Source organism: Neovison vison, chromosome 3 (assembly GCF_020171115.1).
Source record: "Neovison vison isolate M4711 chromosome 3, ASM_NN_V1, whole genome shotgun sequence".
Classification (NCBI taxonomy): Eukaryota; Metazoa; Chordata; class Mammalia; order Carnivora; family Mustelidae; genus Neogale; species Neogale vison.
This window is the reverse complement of record NC_058093.1, coordinates 90,193,353-90,213,275: the sequence shown is the minus strand read 5'-3', so window position 1 is coordinate 90,213,275 and position 19,923 is coordinate 90,193,353. Positions and strand designations below refer to the sequence as shown.

The following is a 19,923-nucleotide window of genomic DNA, read 5'->3' as shown; positions in this document are numbered from 1 at the left end:
GATGATTATATTAATTTGCTAGTGTGCAAGTGGGAGAAAAATTCAGCTCTGTTTGGGTATTATTGGAAATATTAAGTTAATAAAAAATGATCTCATTGTACATCTAGATTCTATGCAGTATTTTCACTATATATCCCATATTCTCTAATCCAATGTTAGGGATTCTGTTGATTGGGATTTATTCACAAATTGAAAGTGTTATTATTATGATGATGATTTTTGTTCTCTTTCAGTGAATTTCATAGGAGTATACAAAAAATAGGAATATGTGGCAATGGTTAAAATAAATGATTGGTGTTTCGTGGACTGAAAAATATATTGAATTATCAAAAACTGGTTTATTGTTAAGAGAAACAAAAGTCAATCTTTTATCCCAGTCCCGATGGCTTTAAACTTTATTTTGGATTAGTCATTTGGGCTGATGAACTGTCACAAAACCTATATACATGCCAATAATAAGGAATGTCGAGAAAACATATTAGTCATTGCTAGAAAGCTTTGTGTTAGCACTCCTTTAATCCTTGTATTTCCCCTGCTCCAATGAATGAAAGAGGAAATGTGACTCTTGAGCTATAACTGTGGAGAATTTGCTTCAGAGAGTTATGCAGTGAGGTACAAGGCATGAGGGTTCCTGCACCTGGAAAAGAAAAACTAACCATTAAACCCAGACTTTGAAGGTTTTAGGGTAAAAACTAATGAGTATGGTAAATGAAATATTCAATTTTAACAAAGGTAAGGTTGTGTCTCTTCTATCCCCTCTCAGACAAGCAGACACTGTATGTGTAGGGACTGACAGTAATTTTGTCTCCTTTTTTAACTCTAATCCTTATCAATAACAAAAGGCTGAAGCAGCAATTTCTCTAATGATATAATTTCTGTAAGGTCACTTGAAAGTAAATAATAATAATAGTTATAATTATAAATTTTTATCTATATAGAACAAGTCCCAAATAGGAAATGACAACAATATAAAAACAAAAAGGGGAGCTCACATGGTCTTCTATTCAACCCGAGGATGTCTTTTTATAGCAGCATCTGGGACAGAGAATAGCAACCAAAGCAAAGTGGAAATACATTGGGATATGTCTAGGCCTTTCTAGGATAGTGTTTTCCTCTCAAAAACTCTAGAACTGATCACTGAAGATGTGCAAACTTTCCTTCTTTTGAATCTCAAGTTTGCTCAACTGGACCCTAAGATTTTTGAGGTTGGTGTAATTTCTTCCTTGAATCCATATAAGCCCAGCTTAAAAACTAGGCATTTAATGAAGGGCATTTTGATTAATTTCTTTCTACAATGATTAAGACTAATAGTCAACAATCTCTCAGTTAAAAAAACAAAAACAAAAACAAAACAAACAAAAAACCGTCAGACAAGAAACTTAATTTGAGATGTAATCTGCTTCCTCCTAACTTAAATTTAGCTTTAAGATTTTCTTTAGTCTCTCTATAGTTGACTTCAAAGAAATGCTACATCAATTCAATTGTTTCACAGCTTGAGGATTTTAGAACTCAAGAAATCATCTTTTTTTCTTCTTCTGATAACAATCCCACCAATTTAAAAAGCCTAGCTTTCACATGGTCATTTGATCAAATAAACCCAACTGACAGTTTTAAGAAATGATCAAAAATATACATATCAAGAGTGAAATTATAGCTGCTTCTGAACAATTACAACTATATTAAAGAAGAGTAAGATGCCTGGGGAAAGACAAACTACCCCCCACAAAATTAATATTTAAAGCTAAATATTCTTAACAGAACCAATTTGGAGATATGATCTTTAAGTCTGCTTAGAGTCTAAATGTTTTTCAAGAGATATTAAGATCTTCATGGAAAGAATGCAAGTAGGCAACATTTTCAAACCTGTTTTAAACATGCTTTCAAATATGTGTGTATTGCTAGTTATTTTTAAATATTTGCTAATACAAAGGTAGCGTTTTTAAAAAAATATGTGACGACAATGTCCAAAGTTTCATTTTCATTTTTTGTAACAGTTAGGAACAATTGCTTGAAAACCCATAGAGCCAACTTCCTCATATAAGTTCATTTTTTAATATTTACTGCTGATATTGACCTATATCAGTATCATTAGTATATATCATTATCATTTGTAACAGCAGTTAGACATTGCTTATACCTGTAAGAAAAGATATAATGAAACATACACAAATATCTTTGACATTTTAAAGCATGTCTGTAAGTCTTCTCGACCCTATAATTTGTGGGGCAAGAGGCATTTCTCCATGGTATTTCCATATATCTTGTTTCAGCTTTTATTCTGGACATTTTTTCAAAGATGCTTATATAGCTAACAGCCTTGGAAGACAGATAATGCCATCTTCTACAGCAGAGAGAAGGTTTTTTTTCCTGGCCAAAATAGTAAAGATAATGTCTCCCTTCAAGACAATGGTTGGACCAGTTTTCTGGCAGACTCATGGTTGGGTTCTTCAGTGTGAATACGAGTTCGCTGGGAGTGCAGCATTCACCTAGACCTGCCTATGCATTGCCCCGTATGATTTGGAGCTGAGGGGGACAAAAAGAATGAATATTAACATGAAACTCATGCTGCCTGCTACAACAGGAGTAATAAATCTTCTGTGTCTGAGCCAGGAATTGTATGTCTTCTGTCAGAATCTAGGAATCTTTAACAAGTTAACATGTTAGCTTGTCTAGGGTAAAATCTCAGACCCTTCAGAATTGTTGACCTAACAGTAAATATTTAAAAAAATGCTGGGCTTTATTTTATAAAAAATACTTATTTCCAAAGTCTTTCAAGGTATATGACTTCACTGGTTTTGTCTAGTCCTAACCCAAGCTTCCAGATGTAACTAGTAGTATGTCACACAGAAACCATACTATCAATGTAATCAGATATGGGCACAATTTGTAGCGCTAGAAGACACTTGATTTTTGAGCTAGGAATGTCCATTATAAAGAAAATGTTTAATGTTAAGTGGTAATCTGGATAAGATGGCAGCTTTGACATTCAAAAAGCATGGTCTTTACTCAAGCATTGACCTAACTCTGTGGAATTGGGCAGCCATGTCATTTGTCATAGTACCCTAGCTGATGGCCAGACAATCTACCTACTTTTGTGAGAATCAACGAGATGACAAAGCAAGTATATTTGGCATCACATAAGAGAACTAAGAGTACCTAGAAAAAATAAGACTATTATTCTGTATATCTTGCACAAACCTTTATAAAGGAGTTGTTTTATAAATAATTTTTATATACCTAATGTTTCCACTTGGAATTCTTGAATGTAGGAAGGACAATGTCACATACAGAATAGAATAATATAATACCTAGACTAGAACAAAGCATAGAGCAGATATTAAAAAATACTTGCTGCCTAACTTACTGGAGGTAGCAGAGACATAATTCTATATTACAGATATATATTCTATATAATTATATATATATGTGTGTGTATATATATATTACTATTTATTATAGTGAGAAATTCTATCTCTGGAAACTATATACATACTTCAGAAAACAATATCACTTCAACTGGCTCAAAAGCTAATAGTCTTCTACCAGCATCCAAGATCACAGGAGAAATTAGAAATTAGAAAGGAAAAAAATCCATGTGTAGATAAACAGAAAGAGTGATGAAGATCCCCCTACACCAAAAAAAGTGGACATATAAGAAAAGCTCCATGTATGGACTTTGTTCTGATGTTTAATGTGACTGAAACTATATAACACTTGGGTGTTGGACAGACACATATATTGCTTATAATATAGTACTAGAATTGCAAGTTTTGCTTCAGAGCTGTGATTTGTGTCATGAATTTGAAAAGTGATGCAAAACCTGTAATTCTACCACCATGGTCACTTCTAGTAAAAATACTACAACATGATATCACAAGTAAGAAATCTGACAAAGTAATAATAATCCTTTAATTTAACCAGGATCAAAATAAAATGACATGAATCATAACATTCCTAGCAAGAAACTGTCAGGTCTCAAACATCCTATGATACCTGCTGTTAGAATATTGAAATTTAGAAGGTCTCTGCATAACTCGTCCATGCATTGCAAAAGGAAATATGCATTCTAGAACTACTTCCCCGTAAAAACTGGAGATTACTGGAGTTGATGTCCAGATCATAATGATACAAAGGGAGAAACCCTACTATTAAACTGGTTTATTTTATTTTCTTCTGGAATCAGCTCAGATTTGGATCTCAGCTCAGCAACTAAACTAAATGCGTATGTTCCTCACCTTGTTTAATAAGCTGTGGGCCCACCAGCAATTATCTATGTTTGTCAGTTTGCTTTGCTTTTCAATCCCAGTGTGATTAATGTATCTAAAGTAATGATTGTCTCTTCTGTCAAGCGATGTTTTGCTGTTGACCATATCAAAATTATGATAACTTAGTCATAAAACCATGAGTCCTAGAACAACAAATAAAATGAAGTTTTCCTATGGTCCCTATACACTTCACATTAGGATATGTTTGTTTAGCAGATTATTTTTGTATTTGGGGTGAATTTCTAACTATTTCTTTATTTGAGCAAGGGGATAAAAGAACTAAATAAAAACTTGAAATTGCAGTGTTTTTGATGTCTTTATATAAGCTTGCTTATATAGGAAGGCAGTGTGAAAAACGCTGCTATGGGTTTTGAATTTTCTCCTTTAGATCATAGCAGGATGACCTTTCATTAGATAGAGTGGTCTTCTGAGCAGCCAACCTAAGTGGTACATAATCTTCTGTGAGTACCTATGCACAGAAGGCCATAAATATTCATCTGGATGGGGCTTCTAAACTTTTTACTGCCTTAAACTTTTTACTACACATTAGATTGCATATATCCTAGAACATAAGGCTTGTCACAGCTGAACAGATAAATGGCTTAGCCATAGTGGAGCACTGTTTTTGACAGAGGAATATATCTGGTGTTCCAGAAGGTAAAAAAGGTCACAGAGTACCACTGACATATAATTGTGCAATGCTACCCTTAGATGATCAATATTTTTAAGTTGTTCTCTTAGGAGTAAGGCACATTAGAAAATTCTGTCTTTTGTGTCAGGCCACTAAAGAAGAATTTAAAGAATTACTGTCTTATTACTCTAGATAAAATAATCCTGCTATTAAAAAAATAATGATTCTTTTTTATTTATTTTATTTTATTTTACTTTTTTAGGAGCTTAACTTACTTTCTTGGGATTATCTATGTATTCATTTATTAGTTTTGTATATTGTGTTTTTCCCTATAAAAGCATCAAAATAAATTAAAAAAAACTCACTTGATAATTGATCAGCTGGCTTTACATATGTTTCTCTATGGCAGTCAGTTCCAAGATACTATGCTACACTAGGTCTCATTTCTAATTGTGAGAGGATTTGCTCATGCCACACAAGATTCACAAGGACAAAGAGTCCAGCCTACTCTCATTCTTGATTCCTTCCAGGCATGGCATTAGAATTCATCCTTAATCAATCATGTAACATGCCAATATTTTTCTGTTGGGTGAATGCCTCTTCTGGCACAGCCTTATGCTGAACATTCATTGAGACACAACCACTGGTGTTTACTCCTGGTCCGACCAACTGTCAATGGGTTTTTGTTTATTTGATGTCATTTCAACGAGGATGACTGGAACCAAGACAATCATATCTCAATGATTGCAATACGTATTTTTGTTTTGCATGCTAACTCAGATTACAGAGTTAATCCAGTTGAAATCAGTTCACAAAATTGTAATATAGCCTAAACTAAATTAGAAGCTGAGAGGAATCAGCATTAATGAGAAGTCAGTGACACACTCATAGTCTTTTATACCATACTCTGCAACCATGAACTCTCTTTATAGTCCTTTTCCTTTGCACTTGAATTTCCTCATCTGAAAACTAAGGCTAACATATCATTTTTTAAAAATTTAAATTAAACTTAGTTAACATACAGTGTATTATTAGTTTCATTGGTAGTATTTAGTGAGGCATCCGTTGCATATAACATCCCGTGCTCATTAAGTGCCCTCCTTAATGCCCATCATCCAATTACCCCAATCCCCACCCACCTTTCCTCCAGCAACCCTTAGTTTGTTTCCTATAGTTAAGAGTCTCTTAGGGTTTACCTCTGCCTCTGTTTTTATCTTATTTTACTTTTCTTTCCTTTCCTCATGTTAATCTGTTTCGTTTCTTAAATTCCACATATGAGTGAAATTATATGGTATTTGTCTTTCTCTGATCTATTTTTGGTCTATATAATGCTCTCTAGTTCCATCCACATCATTGTAAATGGTAAGTTTTCAGTCCCTTTGAAGGCTGAATTATATTTCATTGTGTGCATGTATGTATATATACATGTGTGTATGTGTGTGTATACACCACATCTTCTTTATCCATTCACCTGTTGATGGACATCTGGGCTCTTTCTATATTTTGGTTATTGTAGACACTACTACTATAAACATTGGGGGGCATGTGCTCCTTCGAATCACTATTTTGGCATCCTTTGGATGAATGCCAAGAAGTGCAATTGTTGGGTTGTAAGGTAATTTTATTTTTAACTTTTTTGAGGAATCTCCACACTGTTTTCAAGAGTGGCTGTACCAGCTTGCATTCTCACTAACAGTATAAGAGTGTTTCCCTTTCTCCTCATCCTCACCAACATCTGTTGTTTCCTGAGTTGTTCATTTTAATCATTCTGACTGGTATGAGGTGGTGTCTCATTGTGGTTTTGAGTTATAGTTCCCTGACGTTGGATGATGTTGAGCATTTTTTCATGTGTCTGAAGGATAACACCCTTGAAAAACTTTTTCCATTAAGGTAATATGAAATAAAATAATTTATATAAACACACTATGAATTGTTTGTAACAAATGAATTATTATATGCTTATTTATTATTTTTCCCATTGCATTTGAAAGAAACGTGGGCAAGTTGCATGCCCTATTAAAGATTAGTAGAGTTTCAAACAGACAAATGCAACAATAAATTTTCAAATAAGAACATAGATGGTTTTTTTTATTTAACATTTTTTAGTGTAACAAGAATAGATAAAATAATCTTCTTCTCTATCTCTTTTTACTGCAATTGGAGTTACATCAACAAGGGATTGTAGATATTAGAAAGATACCAGTAGTAACAGAAAAATTTCTATCTTTTTATCACGTGATGTCATGATAACAAATTTCCTATCATGACTATATGACCAATATTGTATACAGTATTTCCTTAAAAGCCAAAAGTCACCCGATTTTTATTTACATAGAGATATCCAGTGGTCAGTATCTTTTCTCTATCAATATTGATATAGATATATAGATATGCAAACTCATAAGGAATCCATAAATTTTTAATGGGGCATAGAATGAAGGAAATAGAAAAGATGATTTGGATGCCAATGATCCAGATAATTATGATTCACACAATTAAAATTAAAGAACTAATTAGAACATTTCAAGCTTAAAAAAGCCATCTAGATATACCTGATATATACACTCTCCCTCTAACTTCCCACTATGAAAACTAAGATGAAGGATAAAAACTCACAAGATATTTGAAAACTCAGTCTCTTGATCATTTGACTGACATTATCTTAAGGGAATTTTGACCATTGCAAGACCAATAAGACAAGATTCAAACATTCAGCCAGAAACTTCTCTAACTTATACCATTAAATATTGAATAAGCCTATCTATCTTTAGGTAAAAAGAGAGACCCTTTGCTCCTGCAGCATCCATTGTAAGGTCTGTGCCTATCAACAAAGGATATACTTGCACTGTTACCTTCCATCCTTGAGAGGAATTCTGGAGATAGAGCAAAGGCAGGATGACACTTGATGGAGGTCCATGAGGTTACTGTGTGTGTGTGTGTGTGTGTGTGTATGCATGCATGTACACACACACATATTTCACCTGTTCAAAGTGTCAAAATTATTTATCTGGGATAGCAAAAAATCTGATTTTTACCAGAAAAATAACTTCAGATGAATCTGTGGTAGATACTAAAAATTGAATTACGAAATGCACTTTTTTCTCTCAATAACCAAGATAAGATTTACCCTAGCAGACAACCAGAAAGAATTACATTGTTCTAAGTAATGCTTAATCCCTTCCTATTAACAAACTATAGGTTTTGATAGATATCTTCTCTAAACAACAAAATAGGAATTAAAAAATAATACTACAGAACAAAGAAAGGAAACCACCTTATGACTCAAAGAAAGTATACTTCATTTAATTACATTCTATAGGAATTATCCTAATAGACAACATAAAATTCCTACTAACAATGAAAAAAATTTGCCCAGAGAAGTAAAATTTGTATTTCTACTCTCAAGTATATTATCCCAGAATAAATTAAATAGTATTTCCAGAATTTTGAAGAAAACTTAGCCAAGAACTAATATCGAGAATTGTCAATCACATATAAATGCAAAGGAGACCTATATAGAAAACACAGGAACTCCCAGTATACAGTCTTTGTGCTTGTCTTGGAGAAGCAACTTCAAGAAATACTTTATCTACCCTAAACATTATGAAAAATTAATAATTGAACAATGAGGAACTAAAGTTTGAATACAACCAGTGAAGCACTGAGTCAGGTCTAAAAGAAAGTATATAATTGATCATCAAACTAGCTATACATGTCAAAATATTTTATAAAAAGACTTATTGATGATGATTCGTGTTCTCCACATGGGCTCTAAGAGATTCATGATGATGATTCGAAACACTATTCCTTGTCAGAAATCCTAAATTAGGGGCACCTGGGTGGCTCAGTGGGTTAAGCCGCTGCCTTCGGCTCAGGTCATGATCTCAGGGTCCTGGGATCGAGCCCCGCATCGGGCTCTCTGCTCAGCAGGGAGCCTGCTTCCTCCTCTCTCTGCCTGCCTCTCTGCCTACTTGTGATTTCTCTCTGTCAAATAAATAAATAAAATCTTTAAAAAAAAAAAAAAAAAAAAGAAATCCTAAATTATAATAAGAAATGAAATTGAGGAAGATGAAGAGAATAGTATAAAGAAAATCAGTCTTCATCTCAAATAGTTAAAATTCAAATTAATAATAATATAATTTAAAACTGGTGGTGTTATTCTAAGTGCTTAAAAAAGAAAATGTAACAAACTGACTATGGAGTATATTGTAAAATACTGAAGAGATTATAAATAGTAAAGAAACACACAAATAGTCTATAACAATCCATCAGAAATAACACCAAACATCAAGTAGAAAAATGAAGGTAAATGATTTAAAAATCATGTTTAAAAAGAATAGGTAGTCACATGATAAGATGCCTATGCTCCTATTAAGAAAAAATGAACATCTAAGTAAAGGATACTGTTATGTAATCCAGAATGTATAAAACTGCAATATAACTAAGAATTCTGTCTCCAAAATAAAATGATATGGGGTCTAAATTCCAAAGGTCCTACATGCTAATTATGTGAATTATGAAAAGTTATTAACCCCAAGTCTACACTCTGAATATTAAAGTGAGGTAATAATAGTATCTCCCATATATGATTATTGTAAGAGCTAATGAGAACTATGAAAATTTAAAGTCCTAGATAAGAATTCAATAAATTTTATCTATGATTAGTAGTAGTAGTAAAAAATAATAACTTCCAGGGATATATAATTATAAGGAACAACATGAAAATGTCTTAGTTGTTTCTTACTGAATAGTGGCATTTGGGTGTATTTTTTCATTTAAATATTTTCTGTATATTTCTTAAATGTTACTATGTTTTAAATCATTTGTAAAAATCCCTTATTCATATTGTTTCTTCTTCAGAAGAAATAAAACATTTCAGTTAAGGTGAAATCTTCTTTATTATACTTACTTCTCCTTCTGCGTCCCCCAAAACAATCCTTATAATTGATGGAAAAATGCATTTGTGTATTATTTATGTATTATTCAATAATAATGAGAAAAATGATGGTTAACTTTACATGTCAGCTTGAACAGGTAGGTTTTAGAGTCCCCAGATGTTTGTTCAAATATCACTCTGGGTGTGTCTGTGAGAGTTAATTGGATGAGATTAACATTGGAATCTGTAGACTAAATTAAGCAGTAAGTGGCCCTTACCCCAAAACAGTTTCAACTGAACGAAAAGGCCTATCTTCCTGCACATACAAGGAATTCTTGCTGCCTGACTGCCTTCATACTCTAACTGAAAGGGGCTCTTCTTGGGTCTTCAGTCTACAAGCATTCAGACCGGAGCGATCCCATTGGTATTCCTCAGTTTCCAGCCTGCTGACTGCAGATTCTGGGAGTCGTCAGCTTCCGTAACTGCATGAACCAATTCCTCCTAACCTCTTTCTCTATATTTACATCCTATTAGTTCTATTTCTCTGAAGAATCAAAATCAAATCATTCTAGAAACATTTCTATATTACTCTATACGTACACAGCATTGCTCCTATCAGTATGGTTAAGGGACTTGTTATAGATAAAGAGAACAAATTTCAAAAGTGTCACATTGGAATGACAAGATGCAGTAAATTGAAGAAGGTCAGTAAAAGTTATTAAAGGGCCTTTAATCCAGGTCAGTCAATCCAATTAATTCAGTATTTTGATAAAGCTTAGAATTTCTCTAAGTCTCTTTTTTGCCTCTTTTTTTTTCTCTCCAACAACAAAAATAGAAGACTGAGCTTGTCCTAATGGTGAAGGTCCTTAACAATTTTATGAAATATTTTCTTCTGTGACATATTTTATATATGTATATATATATATATAATACACACACACATACATACACACACATATATATATACACATATATATGATTAATAAACATTTCTATATATATATTTTATAAATGTAAGATTATGTGTATGAAATATATAAATGATAGATATGAACTGTATATATCATATATAAATATATATGTTATTTTCTATATGTATGTTTTATTACTAAACTATTTTTGTTACATTTTTATTATTAAACTATTATGCAGCAGTCACAAATGCTCTGGAAAATTTCACCATTATTCAACTGTTTTTCATAGAAATTAATTCAGTTAATTATTTGTAATATAAAGAGAATTATACCCAAGTGATTACCTGCAATTCTCTTTCCAAGATTGATTTTAATCCTTTTGGTTTCATCTGCTTTTTTCTTCCAAAATACATGTATAATCAATGAATGTGACAAACAAAACTTACATGTGCAAGTTGTCCCGTTTTCATCTAAAAGTTGATTATCAGCACAGGCACAGACTCGGCCTCCTGGAATAGCCAAGCACAGTGTACTACAGCCCCCGTTATTTCCTCGGCACATATTGTCACCTGTAAGAGAAAGGAAGCCTGTATGTCAGAGAACTCTGATTCTATCCAAAGTTAGCCAGTTCAAGTTCACATTCTTTCTAGGAGACATATGTAGGCATAAAAATGTACACATATATATGCATATGTTTATTGCATATTCATTAATGTAGTCAGGATACCTACTGAACCCTAAAAAAAATCAGAAACATTTAAAATATACTATGCACTGAGAAATAAAAGGAATTTGCACGTTGGTTAAAAGAGATAGAGGTGTGTGTGCAGATAAGCACCGGGAGAGAGGAAGGTTACAGGACATGATGATGTCTCTCCAGGATAGCAGATTATACCTAGTGTATTCAAATCTGATTCTTTTCTCAAGTAGATCACTAACATTTAGACTTTGGATACCAAGTGAAGAGAAAACAAATGAGTACAAAGGGAAAGGGGCAGACTATTCTTCCCTCTTGCACAAGGAATACATTGACATGTCAGTGCATTAATGATGCTAAGGAACACAAGCTTTCTGAAAAACCTTCAAAATGAACAGCCTTGCTAGTACCAGTAGAATGTACAATGCATTAGAGTAGCGATGTTGTCCCAGTGGACCATCCAACTAGACTTAACCAGTAGAGTATGCAACAGACATCAATAAAGGAGGGTAGATTCACAAAAGTATTATCTATGAACATTTGTGAGACACCTTTGGAAACTAAGATAAAACAGACATAAAATTTTGAAAAGATTTGAGATGTAGGTAATCACCAGGAAGAAAGTATATTTACTTAGATGTATACCAGCAGAATATTAATATTACAAAGAACTCTGTAACACTAGCAATTCCATTAGCAGAGTAAATGTCCAGACCATTTTACACTGTTGCATTTTTCAAGGTATCAATAAATAACATTTTGATTGTATCAGAAAGATCTGACTCAAACATTAAAAATAGTTTTTAATTACTTGGAGGCATCTAACAATATAATATAGTAATTTAAGTAGTATTGGCAGTTAAAGCACAAGTGTCAAAAATGTGACTAAAGTGACAGATGAGGTTATTGTACTGTAGGCCTCTGGGGTTGGATGGGCTTTGTAGAGAATATTAAGGAATGAGTTAAAAAAACAAACAAAAACTATCAAAATGTTGCTATATGCAATAAATACTTAACTCATTCCCATTGATTATCTTGTGTGTCCACAGATCAGAAGAAACAACGTCAAGCATATAATCATTTCCTTCTATTATTCTGAGAAGTAAATTAAATTTGCTGCATTTATGAGAAACAAAAATATACTTGAAAACTAAGGAAGCTAATAATTCAAGCTTTAGTATCAATTTCCAAACTCAAAGGATAATGAAGCCTAGTTCAAATTTTTTCCTTATAGGAAAAATTTTTTCCGATTATAGGAAACTTTTTCCTTATAGGAAAAAAATTGAACTAGGCTTCATTATCCTTTGAGTTTGGAAATTCCCATAAGGAATATGAAGATTTTTTAGGTAGTTTCCAGGGATAGCCATATTTATTCCATAACTATAGAAAAAAGTATCCTTCATAGGATAGGTAGGTGTTCTGAATATGCTACTCATATCGTGTATAGAATTAAATTGTATATTCATTATTTTAGTAACATTCAGATTCTTGAAAATTAGATTTAAATGAAGTATTTTGAAAATTATATGAAGAATATAAAACAGTAAAAAATAAGGAAGTACTGAAAGCAATATATCATGACACACTTTCATATTTAAAATATATGCTAAATATCATTCTTTTTTAATAGCATGAGTCATGCTTACCATTCTCATTGAATATGAAATTTAAGTATTTAGAAACAAATTATCATTACTCAAACTTTTAAATATATTTCCTTTCTGTGAACTATAAATTAAAAAAAGAGGAATTGGTAATTGTCCTGCCCTGATAGAAATCCAAAATCAAAATTAACATGGAAATTCCATATCTTTCATAGGAATTGCCTAGATCTTTATTTTTTAGCAGTATCTGAAAATATTTTTGAATTTATTACTCCAACATATTTTAGATACAGCTTATGTGGCAGTATTTATTGAGTTTCTAGTAGGTTGCATTTAATGTAAAAATATTCTCTTGAAAATATGATTTAGTGACTACAAACAGCATTAAAAATTGTATACATAAATATCAATGAATAAACATCAATGCCAGGGACACTTTATTATTAATTTATTTATTTATACATATACATTTAAATTAATTCTATTTTTATAATAAACTTCTAAGGTAAGTTTAATCTCATTTGCAGATGGGACTACTAGTGAGATATGGTTTAAATTACTTTTCTAATGCCTAGAAATTAATAATCCTTATTAAAATAAAGATTTAGAATAAGGATTATTATGTATTATCCTCATTACTTATAAATAATTAGAAACATGGATATTTTTCTCAATCTAAAATTCATACTCTTCTTCTTCTTTATATATGACAAAATAAAATTAAATCAATAAAGGATGGAAAAAATAAAAGAGGAAACAACATAATGAAATCCTAGATTAAATTACTGTGGAAGCAAATAGTTTTAAAAGACTCAAATAGGGGGCACCTGGGTGGCTCAATGGTTAAGCCTCTGCCTTCAGCTCAGGTCATGATCCCAGAGTCCTGGGATCCAGCCCCACATAGGGCTCCCTGCTCGTCGGGAAGCCTGCTTCTCCCTCTCCCACTCCCCGTGTTTGTGTTCCCTCTCTCGATGTGTTTCTCTCTGTCAAATAAATACAATCTTAAAAAAAAAAAGAATCAAATATTCAATGAAAACAATTGAGGAGTAGCTCACAAAAATAAGTTCAAAATAGTGGTCTGTCTGGGCAAAAATTTTTGTCTTTTCTCCCCCAGTAAGATAAGTGGAATTATTCTTCCCCTTATAGAATCTGGCACAGAAGAGTGTGTTTGGTAAACATTAGTTGATGAATGAATGAATGAATTTTAATTAGCAATATGACAGAAACAATCATTTGGGTGTGTAGATACAAGGTGCAAGTATACTGATACACATAAGTCTGTTTTAAGAAGACAAAGGGTTTTTCTCATTTACATGTATTCTGTCTACATACTTTGCATTTCAAGATAGATTATTTAAAGATGTATTATAATAGTCAAAGAACAGTAATAAAGACACAAATGATATATGAAAACATTTTATAAGCTTATATTAAAATATCAGTGCTTACTAACTCAAAAAGATACATGCACCATATATTTATTACAGAATTATTTACAATAGCCAATACGTGGAAGCAACCTAAGTGTCCATCAACAGACAAATGGATAAGGAAAATGTGGTGTACACACACACACACACACACACAAATATTATATTATACAACCATTAAAAAAGGGTGAAATCTTGTCTCTGGAGACAACATGAAAGGACTTAGAGGGTATTATGCTATGTGAAATAAGTCAGACTGAGAAAGACAAATACAATATGATTCTACTCAGAAATGGAATCTTTAAAAAATAAATAAACAAAAAGCAGAATTAGAAATATAAATACAGAGCGCCTGGGTGGCTCAGTGGGTTAAGCCGCTGCCTTCGGCTCAGGTCATAATCTCAGGGTCCTGGGATCGAGTCCCGCATCGGGTTCTCTGCTCAGCAGGGAGCCTGCTTCCCCCTCTCTCTCTGCCTGCCTCTCTGCCTACTTGTGATCTCTCTCTGTCAAATAAATAAATAAAATCTTAAAAAAAAAGAAATATAAATACAGAGATCTGATGGTTTCCAGAAGGAAGTGGGTGGGTGAATGGGCAAAATGGGTGAAGGGGAGAGGGAGATACAGGCCCCCAGTTATGGAATGAGTAGTCACAGGAATAAGAGGCAGGGCTTAAGAAATACAGTCAAAGATATTTTAATAGCAATGTAACAGGACAGATAGCAGCTATACTTGTGGTGAACATTAGTATAATGTATAAATTTATCAAATCACTAAGTCGTATGCCTGAAACTAAGGTAATGTTATGTGTTAACTATACTCAAATAAAATAATAAAGTAAAACATCAAATAAAATAATAAAGTAAAATATCACTGTTTATAGACCTTAGTAATTTAACTTTTGTTAATAAAGTATCTTTCATTTCTAGCAAATGACAGAATATATAAATCATCACCACAAAGGAATCCCACTGTTTCATGATATCTAAATCTTCTTCAGAACAGTGAAAGGAATAAATCCTTTTTTCTACATGCTTTCTGGACTCTTCACTTCTCAGAGTTTTATCATGTGAAGTTAGAAGTCTGCACCTAATATGAAACAAATAAACCAATGGAGATTTTCTTTATCCTACTTGATGGAAAGACAGTTGGACTTATAGTTTAGAAGAGAAATTGGACTTTACATTCATTCTAAAAGTTGGATAAAACTAGTAGAATGAGATTTTGAATCCAGATCCTGATTTTATCTAAAATAATTCAGAACATTAAAACGATTATCCACCATGACTAAGTAGGATTTATCCTAGGGATGCAAGGCTGGGTCCACAACCACAAATCAATCAATGTGATAGAACAAATCAATAAGAGAAGAGAGAAGAAACATATGGTCCTCTCAACTGATGCAGAAAAAACATTTGACAAGATACAGCATCTGTTCCTGATTAAAACGACTCAAAGTATAGGGATAGAGGGACCATTCCTCAACTTCATAAAATCTGTCTATGAAAAAACCCACAGCGAGTATAGTTCTCAATGGGGAAAACCTGACAGCCTTCCCTTTGAGATCAGGAACATGACAAGAATGTCCACTCTCACCACTCCTGTTCAGCACAGTACTAGAAGTCCTAGCAACAGCAATCAGACAACAAAAAGAAATAAAATTTATTCAAATTGACAAAGAAGTCAAATTCTCTCTCTTTGCAGATGACATGATACTTTATACGGAAAACCCAAAAGACTCCACCCTCAAAATACTAGAACTCATATAGCAATTCAGTAATGTCGCAGGATACAAAATCAATGTACAGAAATCAGTTGCTTTCTTATACACTAACAATGAAAATACAGAAAAGGAAATTAGAGAATCGATTCCATTTACTATAGCACCAAGAGCCATAAGACACCTGGGAATAAACCTAACCAAAGAAGTAAAGGATCTGTACTCGAGGAACTACAGAACACTCATGAAAGAAATCGAAGACACGAAAAGATGGAAAAGCATTCCATGCTCAAGGATTGGAAGAATAATCATTGTTGAAATGTCTATACTGCCCAGAGCAATCTATACTTTCAGTGTCATCCTAATCAAAATTCCACTGGCATTGTTCAAAGAGCTGGAACAAACAATACTAAAATTTTTATGAAACCAAAAGAGACCCTAAATCGCTAAGGAAATGTTGAAAAAGAAAAACAAAACTGGGGCGTCATGTTGCCTGATTTCAAGCTTTACTACAAAGTTGTGATCACCAAGACAGCATGGTACTGGCACAAAAACAGACACATAGACCAGTGGAACAGAGTAGAGACTCCAGATATGAACCCACAACTCTATGGCCAACTAATCTTTGACAAAGCAGGAAAAAATAGCCAGTGGAAAAAAGACAGTCTCTTCAATAAATGGTGCTGGGAAAATTGGACAACTATATGTAGAAGAATGAAACTCGACCATTCTCTTACATCATACACAGAGATGAACTTGAAATGGATAGAATAATTTCAGAAGAATAAACTTTGAATGATGTCAATGAATCCAAGGAAAAGATAAAATCTGTCTTTTCTCTCTTGGAGGATTATATACTCATTGAAAATTTTGTTTACATATGCCTTGCTTTGAAGCTACTTTGTGGGGGGTGTACCTCTATGTGTGTGTGTGTGTGTGTGTGTGTGTGTGTGTGTGTGTGTGTTAGAACACCTTAATTCTATTAAGAACCTAATTAGCCTCTTGGGTTATTTTTTGATGGTGATTATTTCCAAAATGGAAAATTTGGAAAGAAAGACAAATTTTGTGATGATGACCTTATCACTAAATGTAAATGTTAGTAGACCTACACAATAGTGTGTTTAATAAACAAGTCATATATTAAATAAAAATCACTGTGTTTGTTATACCAGTGCTTTGTAATATAAGATCTCTGAATCCTGGCTTCTATAAGGTAGTTAAGGTAGTCAAGGGCTTTTTAAAAAAAGTTTTGAATAATAATTTATCAATGACAAAACTATAATGACTACAGAAAAGACATACTCTTTTCCTCCTATCTAAAAGTATAGTAGTTTTACATAATTTCTTAAATTTGGCCACATAAATTGGTAACATAAAAACACTGTATAGTCAGACAAACCTGAATCTGAATCCCAGTTTATCCCTTACTCATTGTTTCCTGAGGTCAAATGGCTACATCTGCCTGAATCTTGGGTTTTTCAGATGCACAATAGAAATCAATAATATCTACCTTAAACATATTTTATGCGATTCAAATAAGAATATTTAGCTCATTTCCTGGTAGTTAGAATTATAGTTAATTATTAGTTAATAAAATTCATATACTGGCGCCAGGGTGGCTCAGTGGGTTAAGCCGCTGCCTTCAGCTCAGGTTGTGATCTCGGGGTTCTGGGATCGAGTCCCGCATCAGGCTCTCTGCTCAGCCGGGAACCTGCTTCCCTCTCTCTCTCTGCCTGACTCTCTGCCTACTTGTGATCTCTGTCTGTCAAATAAATAAATAAAATCTTTTAAAAAAATAAAATAAAATAAAATTCATATATTTGGCATAGAAGCTAATCGATTATTTTTAATTCTGTATAGGAAACTATTCATTAGTGCTTTTTAGATATTGCACTTGGTTTTGATAATTTCATTCTCTAAAACACGTAAGAAAAATAAAAGTGTGGTTTTGAACCTAGAGAATATGCAGGTAAAATTATGTTAATTTTATGCAATTGTTGTAATTTTTCTGAGAAATTTCAGGAGAGGATTTTAAGAATTCTTCTAGATATCTAATGTGAATAAAAAAGGAGAAAAGTTTATCAATTAAATCAGAAGAAACAACAGTAGCATATGAGAAAAAATGTTTGTGCATTACTTAGGAACTCATTCATAAGGGCAGCTTTCTGTTTAGTATGTTATTTATCTACCTTCCCGAAACTGGCTGCTATATTAACAAATAATTTGATAAAAGCCTCTTCTAATCTGGAGAGGTCAAATTAGCTAATTTTCTGACAGTAAGTCTAAAAGAGTTTAGAAGTTACATTAATATGAATATGAGTGTTACATTAATAACCTTCCTGGATATTTTTCATGGTATTCCTGTGGGGTGGGGCATGTGCATATGTGTGTGTGATATTATCTAGCATCTACTACATACATGTGTGTATACATACACTATATGTATTTTTTACAGATACATGTATAAATACAAGTAAGTTCATATAAGTTATATAATCATATACCATAGTTTCTCAGAGAGAGAAAATACAAGGCTATATAAGACTAGTTTATCCATTCCGTGAAGAAATAATCTGTACCTGTATTCTATTCAATTGCAACTATTATATTCTTGGAAAAACAGTCTAAGAAGATGATATGTAACCAAAGATTGAGTATCACAGATTGTATGTTTCTAAATATTTATTAGTATCTGATGTTCACAAGATGCAAAAAGAAATAGCATTCTCATTCTCATGAGAGAAATTTATAATATGGTAAAATACTACATCTGCATTTGAACATTTGAGTGCAGTTTGCTTTATAATCTACCTATTCTGATTAATTTGGTAAAAAAAATATTAAAAATTTAAATCCTAAGTAGGTTATCCAATTTCAATGTCTATTGACTCAGTGAAAATTATGTTGGCCAGACATCCTCTCCATACTCTATTACCTACTCAAAAGATCCACTTAAGTACTACTCATTCCTTAACTATAAGAAGACTGGATAGAAAATTCAAACTAATTGATTATTTTAGCTAAGTCTATGAAAGATAATCAATCATTTTGCCCAAACATGTTCTTTCAGTAAGACAGAATATAATGGTTTCTACAATAAAATTTGTATAAAGAGTTTAGTAATTACAGTTAAGCATTGATTTTAATATCCCTTCAATTGAAATTTTTTAAAAAGCACTTTAAAAAAGCATTGTCCATTCCAGAGATAGAATTGAACAATTATATGTCAATAGAGATGTCTAGAACACCAGGCATATTTTCTCATGAAATACAGGAGAATGTTCCACATAGTCCTATCAGAGGCATGAGCCCCATTGTATAAGATTATGATACACTGTTCCTTCGAATATTTATTTAACATTTTTATATGAAAGGAGACTTTAAAAAAATGCCTCTTTATAGAGGAATGTTAGAGGAAAACTAATATAAAATGTGTGGTAGGTAATTGTGTGTCTCCCACACATTTTCTAAGTAATCATAATCAAATAGTGATTTAATCCTTATAGAAATTTTATGAAGAAAGCATTTATTATCTCTGTTTGATCTTTTATGATATGCCTACAGTTTCAGAAGAAAAAGTGCTGAAACCTGGATTTGAGCCCAAGAATTTTTTATAATAAGTCAGGACTTTTTTATCTCATATGCTGCATTTAATTCATCAACCTTCTAAAGCAACTACAAGTTTGAAGAAATGAAGAATCTGACAACATCATGGAATTTGGCTCAAAGGAGTTCAGCGATGACATTCAAGATTAACACCTTCTAGGTGCACCTGGGTGACTCAGTGGG

At 32.6% G+C, this 19,923-nt stretch overlaps 1 protein-coding gene across 1 annotated transcript in view; it reads right to left on the bottom strand.

Moving 5' to 3' along the window:
• Positions 1-19,923, bottom strand: part of LRP1B (LDL receptor related protein 1B) — a 1,985,448-nt gene that overhangs the window by 770,582 nt on the left and 1,194,943 nt on the right. The window contains exon 15 of the mRNA XM_044242553.1: positions 11,133-11,255. Coding sequence (XP_044098488.1) covers positions 11,133-11,255 — 123 coding nt within the window. The remainder of the gene's footprint in view (positions 1-11,132; positions 11,256-19,923) is intronic.